Below are 12,790 nucleotides of genomic sequence, written 5' to 3' on the forward strand. Positions count from 1 at the left end.
AACAATAAGCTGACTGATTCTAAACTTAGGTTCAATCCAAAATGAAACATCTAAAGAATGTTGCCTTGATATTCTGGAACCTGAGGTCATAGCAGTGTAACTGGCAGACATCTTATTTCTTTAAAGACAGGTACACAGTTAACAGTGGGCATGTCCGTCTTACTAACCTGAAGGGAGATACTGCTGAAGATATAGTGTAAGTTAAATAAAAAGAAAACTTCTCTTTGGTGGAAAAAATCCCTTTGCTTTAAGAGATAACTCTAGCAAACATTTATCTAGCTAAGTGTCACTTGACCTTTCCTTAGGGGACTCAAAAGGCTACAGATTTCCGCCATGCCTTGTAACTGAGAAGTAGTGGGGACCTCTCATCATCCCCAGGGTCACTGGTCCAATTCAGCAAGAGGGTATGAGTCCCACAAATAACCTGAAAACAGAGACCTGAAACCTGAAAAAAAAGAAAGGTCTTTCAGCACAGATATCGTGCTTGAAACCACCTAATAAAAGATGGTTTCCTAAAGTTTAAGCTATGCTAAGTTGCCCCAAGTCTCTAAGGATTTTTTACAACTTCTAGAAATCTCCTACTCTTCCATGGACTTCATTGAGCATGCCGGGAAAGTGGTGCTGCTTCTTCCCTACACAGCCCAAATGGAATCTGGTGAACAAAGCAGGGCTTGGCTGGTGATCGCCTCCCTACTGCTCTGAATCTTCAGGGTCCTAGGAACCTCTGAAGTATGCCTCTAGAGCATGTCTTATAGAGGCACGGACACCAGAAGCACTAGGAAAATGTTCCTAGAGGAAAAAAATTCGAGAAAATTGCACATTGAGGGGAGGGGTCTGCAATAAAAATTCAATGTTATTTATACTAGAAAGACAACAGGCGGAAATTGCCAACTCTACTATATATTCTCATCAGACCCATAGAGAATGATTGTTTAGGGTTCTGAACTTCAAAGCATTTACTTGAACAGGGTTGTTAGCAAAAGCCTCTATAATACCTCCCAAATCAAGATCCTTCAGATACAGCTTCATAATTGCCTTCACTCACTAGGTTCTGGACAACTCTCATTGTCTTCTTAACTGTAAGGATGCAGCCTACATGGAGGACAGCCATGTTTCTTCTGCTTACCACTCTATTCCAAGTGCTTAACACAGTGTTTGAAACACTGTGAATAAGCACTCAATAATTTGTTGAATAAATGTGCTATATATGAACATTCAAGTTTATGAGAATAACAGAAGTTAAGTGATTACTAGCTTTGCAAAAAGATTTACAATAAGATTCCTTTGAAGAATGAGCAACCATTGCACATGTAAGCTGATTCCGTATTTTAAAATTTCATTTGTGCCAACTTTTCTAATCAAACATCTACTGTATGAAGTGACCAATCCACATGCCACACAGCTCTTTCACCTAAAAATAAATGAAAAAGAGAAAGAAGAAAAAGAAATGTTCTTCTTTATAGAAGAATGACAACTATTTATGGAAAAGAAACGGTAACTGAAACCCAGTCCCCTGAAACAGAGTCCCCTGCCGAGTTTCTGGTTAACCACTCTATCCAAAACTTTCTCTTTCTTGTCCAGCCCCTCTTCCCCTCAGGACTGAGTAGTATCAAAGAAAAGGGGAGATTGAAATTGAGCAGGACCTTGCAGGGCCCTCTCAGGTACAGAAGTCCCTCCATGTTCCCTGTTTCTTATTTGTAGAAAATGGTTTTAGTCTCCTAGGCCTTCCCCCTAAGTTCTAAAGGGCTAAGACTAAGGCAATTTACTAATTAGGGAAGTGAGGGAATGCAACAATAAAGGAAAAGCAAATAGTTCAGCGATAAAACAGAGGCCGAGCTCCTCCTAAAGGGATATACACACAATCTGATGCATATCTTCGAGTTGTTCTGCAGAAACTAAGACCCCCAACCTGGGAGAAGATGGTGACGATCTGCTGACCATAAGCACAGAAACCTCAGACTAGCTGGAACCAGAAAGTTGATGATTAAGATTCCCAAAACATTAGCCTGTTACCTCACCACCAACCAACCAATCAGAAGAAAGTCCAGGAGCTACAACCCTCACCCCAAATGTTGCCTTTAAAAACTCCTACTTGAAAGCCATCAGGGAGTTCCGGTCTTTTGAGCACAAGCTGCCTGTCCATTATCCTTGCTTGGCACCCCGCAAATAAATGCTGCACTTTCCTTCACCACAACCCAGTGTCAGTAGCTTGGCTTTGCTGTGCAGCAGGTAAGCAAACCCAAGTCTGGTTTGGTAATAATTTTGGCATTAGAAAATCACCATTTTGCAGTCTCCAACGTAATTTATTCAGGAAAGGATCGGGGGTAATAAAACCATTAGGTAAAAAATTGGGAACAGGACATTTGCAAGGTGCCAAAACATCACTCTACAGATTTCTAATTGTAAAAGAAATAACGAATCTTAACTCTGGAGAAACACTCAAAATGTATCTTTACAATGGAAAGTCCTGAGAGTGTTTTTTTAAATGTATCTTTACAACAAAAACTCTGAAAGTGATTAAAAATATGTATCTTTATAATGGAAAGTTCTGCAAGTGATCAAAACGTATCTTTAAAAGGAAGAGTTTGAGAAATTATCAAATTTAGCATCACTAAGAGTGGGACAAACTGATATTACATATCTCTTGATATGGTACAACGGGAAGTAATGTTTAACCTAAATCTCTTTGTCTGTAAACCATGCTGTCCAACAGAAATAAAATGTGAGTCATATATGCAATTTAAAATTTTCCAGTAGTTACTTTTTAAAAAGTAGAAAGAAACCGATGAAGTTAACTTTAATATATTTTATTTAATCCAATTTATTCAAAATATTATTTCAGCATGTAATCAACATAAAATTATTGAGGTATTTTACGTTCTCTTTGTCATAAGTCTTTGAAATCCGAAGTGTATTCTACGCTTTTACAGCACACGTCAATGCAGACTACTCACATTTCAAGTCGTCTACAGACACATGTGGTTAGTGGCTAAATTATTGGACAGCACAGCTCTAGACCTAACTCCAGTATAAGGAAAACAAGGGATACAACAAATTACCACTTACTCCTCCAAAGTGAGAATGCAGTTAACTACTCCTTTGTCACATTCCTTAAGCCCTCAGGAGTAAGGATCATGTCCTATCCTGTTTGTTTTTCATGTGTGTGTGTGGGGCGGGGGGGGGTTCCCTAGCTCCTAATCAATTAAGCTTTAAGGATAGCAGTGAGCAGTTAGAATACTTAATTGATGCTGTAAGTCCTGGGTAGCATCTAAGTATTTTCTAATACAGATGTGAAGTTATGTCCAAAGATATTAAGGAGAGAAAACAGCATAACAAAGTATCAGCTAACATTGAGAACTTACCTGAGCCAGGCACATAAGTATCTAGTAAATAGTCATCAGAATGACTAAGTGAATGAATTTTTCAAGCGAAAAACAGAAAGACAAAACTACCACAAACTATAAAAGACATGAAGGAACATATCATCTCATTCCCACCTAAAAATTTGCAGTGACTCTCTAGGTAATTAAATCAACTCGAATTTCTGCCTGGAATCCAAGAATTATTATAATAAGGCCCAATTTACTTACCTGTTTCCAATTTCTCTCTCATTCCTCCAAGATAAACATTCCATTCCTGGCATTATCTCCCAAACAAGCCATGCATTTGCTTTCACCTCCTAGCCCTTATCCACACCTGGTTCTAAAAGCTTGGAATGCAGCCCTGCTCTCCTAGCTGCTACTCCAATCCTAATAATCCTTCACATTGCACCTCATCTGTGAAGTCTTATCTGACTCAAGTCCATAGAAACTTCTCCCTCTTCTGACCTAACAGCCCTGACATTGCTGGTCTTGGTCAAATACATTCTTGTTTCCCATGCATGCATTCCTTGTTTAATAAGGAATGGACTTATTAATGGACTGGAGCTGTGGAAGCCAGGGCTCTAACACAGCTCTGCCACTGATTAGTATAGGATCTAGACAGGTCACTTGTCCTCTCTAGACCTGTTTCTTCATGTGGCCTCTTTGTTACCCCTTCAGCACACCAGCTACACGTCCCTGCCTCAGAGCTTTTACACCTGCTGTACCCTCTGCCTAATATGCTTTTTTATCCAGATTATCTGCTAACAAAACTATATATGCATTTACCCTTGGACCTACAAGCCAACTTCCATAAATTTATTAAGATACACTTCCACAAATACAAAACCACGTATTCACAACGTTACTCACTATATAATTCTATACAGATTCTATAAAATATCAGAAAGTTAGATAAATGCCCATCCATAGGAAACTAATTGAATGAGTTACGGTACACCTTTACTAAAGTATAACACAGAGGAGTGAAGAGAAGGGACAGAAGGAGGCAAGGGAGGAAAAGGAGAAGGACAAAGAAAGAGATCTCCATGAACTAAAGTAAAAAAATACATACATATAGTTATCAAAAAATAGTTAACTTAAAAAAGGTATAAAATAATTATCTATAACATCTACTTTTTACATGAGAAAGGAGGAAGTAAAGTACATATAAATAAATATTTGCTTATTTTTAGAAAAAGAGACACAGGAAAGATAATCTAGAAACTAGCGAAATGGTTAGCTATAGAACACGGGAATGTGGTGCAAGAGAGTAAAAATTCTCTGAATGGATGTAGTTTTGACTTTCAAACAGTGTAAGTACTTTACTTATTCAAAAAATAAATAAAAAGGGAATGAAACCATAAAATTGAATAAGAAAGAGAAACAAATGACTTTATATTAAAACCACAAATGAAAAGGAATTCATTCAAGTAACATTTAAACACAGTGCTTTGACTATTTCCCTTAGTGAGAAACACCTTAAGGACACAAAGAACTGCAAATATGTTTTTGTTTTTCAAAAAATATATATTGAACTCTACTTAGTAAATCTGTTGTTCATAGTAGCACTGGATTGGCAAGTCTGAAATTATTAACAGAGCAAATGAGTAAATATACTGAGGTTCTTGGGAACCAGAATTTTCACTGTGTGAGAAGAAAGATACAAATATTTTCAGGGAAAATGCAAGAAAGAATTGTGGTATTAGATAAAATTATGATTTTTATATATACACATTTCTTAGCCCTGCCTGTTGGAAAAGCCTAAAAAAACCCCACAACTTAGTAGCAATGAGCACACAACACACCCAGATTTGCTTTCTTAATATTATTCTCCATTAAAATGAAGCAGAGGTCCTTGGAGAAAAAACTGATTCCTGTTCTGGGGACAGGAAAATACAAAGTGAACAGGGAACTGCTTGTTGTGCCATTAAGCAAAGAAATGTTCCAAGACTGATGGGGAGATAGCAAAAGGACACAGGAACTAGCTTGAACGGGGCTCCCACTGGATAACTCCAGAAAATCTGAGCAGTCAAAGCATAACAATGGTAATAGATTATAGCATATATGAAAAAAAGAACCCATCAGTCCATAGTGGTTTGTAAAGAATGGTGAAAGGCAAAAAATGGAAGCAAAGGGGAAACCTCTTCTTTACAGAAGAATGATACCTAATACATGTAGAAGAAATGATAAAATTAAGAATTCACCTTATTACAACTACCAGTGTAGTTACTGGCAGAAAGATGATCGATGAATGCTACCATTTCCTGAAAGTTTGCTGGTAAACAGGATATTCACATAAATTTTAAAATATCACCTTACAGGCTACTTACTAATTACAAAAGGGAAAGATTACTTTTTCAATGGAGAAATCTGAAGATACTACTTTAACCAAGTGATCACACTTAGTATCATCAGTAATGGGAACACACCAACAATATATGAATCTGACAATCATCAATACATGATGCAGTGGGAAATATCACCCTGTAGTAGTCTTGCCAAGATTTTAAAATCTGAATTCAACCATGAGAAAACAGACAAATCCAGATTGTGAGGCAAACTTACTAGCAACTGGCATGGAGTCATCAAAAATGTTACTGTGATGAAAGACTGAAAAAGAAAAGCTGAGAAACTGTTCTAGTGTGAAGGAGATCAAGAGACATGACCACAAAATGTAATGCTTAATCTCTGAATAGACCCTGAAAAAAAATACCTAATATTATTGCTAAACTACACTGGGCATATAAAATATATGCCCAATGTTACATTTCTTTGGCAAGATATATATATGTTTTTTTTTTTGATTATACAAGAGAATGTCCTAGTTCTTAGGGGTTACATGCTAAAGTATTGAAAGGTGAATTGTCATGGTGTCTGCAACTTACTGTTATATGATTCAAAATTTTTAAAAACTATATTCTAAATGCAAGACAGTATCGTGGATAGGATCCTGTAATAGCAAAAAGACATTAGTGGAAAAACTGGTGGGATTTCCCTGGTAGCACAGGGGTTAAGAATCTGCCTGCCAATGCAGGGGACACGGATTCTATCCCTGGTCTGGGAAGATCTCACATGCCACGGAGCAACTAAGCCCATGCACCACAACTACTGAAGCCTGAGCCCTAGAGCCTGCGCGCCTAGAGCCCGTGCTCTGCAGCAAGAGAAGCCACTGCAATGAGAAGTCCGCACACCGCAACAAAGAGTAGCCCCTGCCAGCCGCAACTAGAGAAAGCCTGCGTGCAGCAATGAAGAGCCAAAAATAAATAAATAAAAATTTATACAAATACAGACATAATATTAAAAAAAAGAAAAACTGGTGAAATCCTAATGAAGCCTTTAGTTAACTGCAGCGTACCAGTATTAATTACTTAGTTTTGACAACTGAACCAAGGTTACATAAAATAGTAACATTAGGGGAAACTGAGTGAAGGGTTTACCAGAACTCTCCATACATTAGATGCAACTTTTCTATAAAGCTAAAACTATTCCAAAATAAAAAGTTCATTTTTAAAAATGTATGTTCAAAGAGAGAGAAAGCAAATGGAGCAAAATGTTAATAACTGGCAAATCTCAGTTGACAGGTATATGGATGTTTAGTAGCCAATTATTTTAACTTTTCTGTAGGTTTAAAATTTGTCAAAATGTAAAAAGAAAATAAAGTGACAGAAGGTTAAAAGCAAAAGAATGGAAAAAGATATTCTACATGAACACTAACCAAAAGAAGACTGACGTTATTATACTAATGTTAGACAAAGTAGCCTTTAGGAATAAATAAAGGAACACTTCTGAATTAGAAAAGTTCAATTTACCAGAAAGATAGTAGAATCTATATTTATATGCACCTAATCACACAGCATCAAAATTTATAAAACAAAAATTGTCTGAACTAGAAGGAGAAATATGTATATCCAGGGTCATGAGAGATTTCAGTATGTCTCCAAAACAAAGAGTACACCAAGAAAACAAAACGGTAGGATACAGATTTGAACAATTCAATCTGCAAGTATGACCTAATGCACATATGTAGAATTCCACAACTGCAGAATAAACATTCTTTAAAAGCTCACATGGAACATGTATAAAGAATGTTCATACACTGGGCGATAAGCTTGTCTTTATGGGAGGAGGCGTAAGGCAGGCTTCCAAGGTGCTGGCGTTGTGATATTCCTTGACAGGGTGGTGATTACATAGGTTTTTGCTTTGTTGATAAATTCTGTTTCATTGTTCATTTTTTGTATGTATTTTATATATTTGTGTGTATATTATAGATTTCTTATTGTTGTTCACTTTTTGTTTATGTGCATTACATTTTACAACTTTAGGGTTAAAATCCTTTAGCAAGGTAACCATCTCCCATAAAACAATAAGCCCAATGCAGCTTATTTTTCCTTCAGCATTTCAACTAGTTGCTGTTTTTTCAGTTTCACACCTGGTGAAGTAATAGGCTTATGCTTAGAGGCTTCCTTATACAAAACTTATATATCTTTAAACATAAAAAATATATTCAGCCCAGCAAGACATTTATTCTTAAGAGAGACACATAGGAATTGAGACTGAGGGAACAGAGAATCCATGAAGCCCGACTCACACTTAATCCAAGGAAGTATAGGTTCATAGGCTCATTTAATAAAATAGGCACAATCACTTAAATAGTAAAATTATTTTCCTTTCACCTTTCTTTTTTTTTGGCCAAGCTCATTTCATTTAATTTGCCTAAGTTAAACATAAGTAGGCTTTAGGCCCCAGGAAGGATTACTTTGACTTTGGGAATAACTAAGGCTATGCAGATTGAGGGAGCAGAAAAGAATCTAATGGAGGGCAAACAAAACAGTTGCCCCAAAAGAACCAAACAAATATGACATGATTATGGCCCATAGTAATCTTAATATAATCTTTATATCTTAATCCTGATATAGTAGTAGTAGTAGTAGTAGTAGAAGAAGTAGTAGTATTCAGTAACATTTACTGAAGGCTCATCATCATCATCAGTAACATTTCTGAAGGTCTACCACTTGCCAGGCACTATGCTATATATACGATTTTCTTAGATTGTTTCATCTAATCATCTCACAGTAAGCCCAGAAAGTAGGTAAATTAATAGTTCCATTTTACAGATGAAGAAATGGGCTGAGTAACTGGCCAAAACCACCCAAGTAGCAAGTGGAAGAAATGGAAATCGAACTTAGCTAGCCTGACTTCAGAGAATGTAACCTTACCCACTCTGCTATACAGCCTGTTCCTAGCAGATAAACAATGATTTGCACTTACTGATCTCTCAGGAATATTTCAGTTCTAACGTTCTATGATTTGCTTTAATGAATCTATAATAGAGCATTCAACTAGGCCCAGTAATCTCAAACTGTATAAAGCAAAATAAGGAAGCTCAATAAAATCTCTTTACATGACCTGAAAAGTTAGAATTCAGGTTCCTTAGGATTATCAGAGTTGGTCTTTCCCCATACTAAACCCTTCAAGAAATGGAAATGTTTTTCTTGTCTGTCAATCAATACCTAATATTTTTTCCTCATATGAAAACAGATGGCACAGACAATATCAAAAGACATTCCAGAAAGAATAAAAGAATTTGCAATGCTGTTGGCTTGATCTTTTTTGTTATGGTTTTTGTTTTATTTATTTATTTATTTTTGGCTGCATTAGGTCTTCGTTGCTGGGCGTGGGCTTTCTCTCTAGTTGCGGCGAGCAGGGGCTACTCTTCGTTGCGCTGCTGCTCAGGATTCTCGCTGCGGTGGCTTCTCTTTATTGTGGAGCATGGGCTCTAGGCGCATGGGCTTCAGCAGTTGTGGCACACAGGCTCAGTAGTTTTGGCACACGGGTTTAGTTGCTCCGCGGCATGTGGGATCTTCCCAGACCAGAGCTCGAACCCATGTCCCCTGCATTGGCATGTGGATTCTTAATCACTGTGCCACCAGGGAAGACCCCGTTGGCTTGAGCTTTAAACACAATTGGACTCAAGACAAATCTGATAAATGCAGATTTCTGGGGGAAATCCTAAATCCTAAAATTTCACCTAAATTTAGTGAAAATCAAATAAACTGTTTATAAACTATTGATATTATCCTTGAAAAAATATTATTGGTGGTTAATTGAATATATTAAAGCTAAAAAAAATTCTTATAAACGTAAGACCTATTTGTTCTTTATACAAAATACTGAGTGATCATAATCAAGTCAAAATATTCTCATTTGTTCTTTTAAAATCATCATGAGAGTTCTTTTTAAAAAGCAAAACTAGCTGTCTAATTTACTCTTTTTAAAGAAGAAAAACAGCTAACTCCACAATGGATATAATATAAAAAGTTGTTAAATGCTCCTTAGCCTCATAAATAATATGAAGTATACCTCATACAAGAAGCATACTGACACTTCTGTAATAATCTGAAATACCAGAAGCTTCTGGGAAATGGTAATAATTTGTTAAAAAACAAAAACAAAGTATGGTACAAACTACTTCTCTTTGAGGCCTCAATAAGGAAAAAAAATTTATTAGGTCCAGGAATCCAAGAAAACTTGGTGTATTTACAAGTACATGCAGAATCTGATGGTTAGAAATGAAATCTATTTAGGTCCAGCCTAAGATTCTCATAGCCCATCTATAGGCACAATCATAGTAGTAATATCCCCAGAAACCAGGATAAATCTCCAATGTGCCTGAATTTAATGAACCAGATAGATCATTGTATCACCAATATCCGCCCGTAGCCCATTTTCAGTAAGATGAATTTTCTTGCTCGTGAGGTCCACGTGGAAAACAGCATGCTCAGAAATGGGGGTCTTCTCAGCGTGCTCTTTTCCCAGGACAGGAACTCGCCGAGGCCCCAACAGTGGATCATCAAATCTCATCAGTTTCACTTTGGAAAGGTCTACAGCAAAAGAAAGTATCAATATGAACATTTAATTACAGTCACTGACTCAAGCCCATGCCTGAGTCTGAATAATTCACACTGGTTGTTATATCTAAAAAAATATTTTCATCAGATTACTAAATAGGACCCGATGTCAGAAAGCAAAGCTGAATCTAACAAATCTTCATCTTCTGTCAGCTTTTACCCAGATCAAAGACCAGCAGAGATTCTGGATAACACATCTCCTGGAATTACAAACCAAGGGGAGGGATTGATTATATTTTTGAGCATATCCTATATGGTCTCTCAAATCACTTTTAATACACTTCAGTTAACCATTTTTCAGAATATTAAAAAGCCTAAAACTTATTTATCTTTCTTGTCTTGCTTCCTGGAATATTTAAAAGTGCAAGAATTGTAGCTTTTTGGGAAAGATAATTTTGGAGAAAGAATTACTACTCTAAGAAATAGCATTACCAGTTTCTTGTTTTGCTCAAAGGATCAAAGTGTATTAACAAGCTGATGAGAGACAAGGAAAGAAGGGGAATGGCTGGGGGAAAGGGCGCAGGTTTTAGAATTTTGAGCTTTTGGATGAGCTCCAACCCTCCCTTTGCTTGAGATTTTCCTGATCTGCTCTTGTGCAAGCTGATAAGATGGCTCCTGGTAAAGACAGCACTTGTCCCTTGAACAAATTTATGATCCAACAATCCTGCCAACAACTGAGCCCAAAAGAAATTTATTTATTTCAGAAAGTCTGAGACTTTTCAACATCAAATGGTTTTATTTTATATGGTAGAAAAACAACATAAATGGCTACAAACGCTGATTCTGGATTTACAGCTCATTCTAAGTGTAGCATGGCTAGTTTATACTTAACCTGATCCACAGAAACTGAAGATATTTTCTGAATTACTTCCCACTCCTTTCTAAAGTAGATTGCTGGGTGGTCCATGAGCTACACTCCCTCACGTTGCCTTGAGAGTATGAAGCTTAGCATGAGAGGGATAAGATTTAAAAAAAGATAAAAGGAGACATGAATGCAGCTGGCGCCTATGCCAGGAGTACAGGTTATCCAGGCATTCTATTCGCCTTGGGAAACAAAGACTGAAAGGACTACAAGTTTAGAGTAGGGATCCTGGGGCTTATAGAGCAATTATCTGCAACTACCATGAAGGCAAACCCTGCCTAAGAGTCTTTGTAGACTCTCTGCAGAGGCCATACAATCTATCCCCATATACAGCACAAGCCCTGAAAATTAAAATGGGAAAGGAGCACTTACAGTCTTCATGACAGCCACGGTCTTATTTGGGGGGAAGAACACAATTCATTTTAACAGCTACTGCAATTCAACATGCACATCAGTGATAGCAAATTATTTTCTTATGGAAGCAGTGACAAGTCCTACCGGCAGATTTTATGCACAAAGCCTTTTAATGCAGATCTGCCTCTGTCTCTCTCACTCTCTCTGAAACAGACCTCCCTCATCATTCCAAGCAATGCTGAATCAAACTATTTCAAAGAAGCCTTAACACCCAATCAGGCTTCTAAGTGACAAAACACATCTGCTTTGATGTTTCACCATGTAGTTCATTACTGCCAATAAAATTATTGGTGCTTTCTTAGTGGTTTTACTATCTTTTCTTATCTCAGACCTCTCTTATCGTTGAAAATGTTGAAATTTAAGTCTGCAACTACACAAGATTTAAGGCACTTAGAGAAAAGATGAGAGTGATTGAGAGTCCCTAGGGATTGATAATGTGAAATGGAGCTCTTCACCTCCAAATTATAGTTCATATGTGGCATGGGTGGTAAGTGATTTAAAGTCATTATCATCAAATAGTTGCTCCATGGCCTTTGTGGAGTGAATGACGATTTTAGCTCCTAGTGCCTCCTGGACCTAGATCATAATCACCCTCAATACAATTGGCACTAACTGGATGACTTGCTGGCTATCACAGCAGACAGACAGAGAAATATGTTATTGAATTTTACTCCTTTCCCATCTCATATACTCAATATACTCAGTCCCCTTAGATATCAAAGTATTCTGAGGGCTTTTGGAAAAGTCTTAAGTTTAGAGCTCTTCTGTAGACACTTGGAGGAATATCAATTGCAAACTTCCCCTAATATTTCTATTTTCCAAATTCACAGCAGCCACTAATACCAAACTTAAAGCACTTCATGATAATATTATTCACAGTTAGAATGACAAAGGATGCAAGAATTATGCCAGAGGCTCAGTGAGAAAAGACGAGCTAAAGAAAACACATCAGTACAGTTCTAAAGAACCTAGTCAGTGCTGCATCTGAGTGTATTTAAAAGGGAGTCAGGTTTAACATTATATTATATAATCCAATTTCCAATACAGGAACAAAACTATATTATATAATCCAATTTCCAATACAGGAATAAAACCTCTTATGCACTATAACCTCATAATAATCCTATCCAGCATGTCCACACAAATACCTATTTTCTTTAGAAGCCACCATACTGTTCTTCAAAGTTAAGAGTTCTCCCTATTACAAAAATTTCTCATGACTGAATATATGCAATATAAAACAG

At 36.9% G+C, this 12,790-nt stretch overlaps 1 protein-coding gene across 1 annotated transcript in view; it reads right to left on the reverse strand.

The window, feature by feature from the left end:
- Positions 1-9,849: 9,849 nt before the first annotated feature.
- Positions 9,850-12,790, reverse strand: part of LARS1 (leucyl-tRNA synthetase 1) — a 74,361-nt gene continuing 71,420 nt past the window's right edge. The window contains exon 32 of the mRNA XM_068536110.1: positions 9,850-10,243. Coding sequence (XP_068392211.1) covers positions 10,038-10,243 — 206 coding nt within the window. The 3' untranslated portion in view covers positions 9,850-10,037. The remainder of the gene's footprint in view (positions 10,244-12,790) is intronic.

This window comes from Eschrichtius robustus, chromosome 2 (assembly GCF_028021215.1).
Source record: "Eschrichtius robustus isolate mEscRob2 chromosome 2, mEscRob2.pri, whole genome shotgun sequence".
Taxonomy (NCBI): domain Eukaryota; kingdom Metazoa; phylum Chordata; class Mammalia; order Artiodactyla; family Eschrichtiidae; genus Eschrichtius; species Eschrichtius robustus.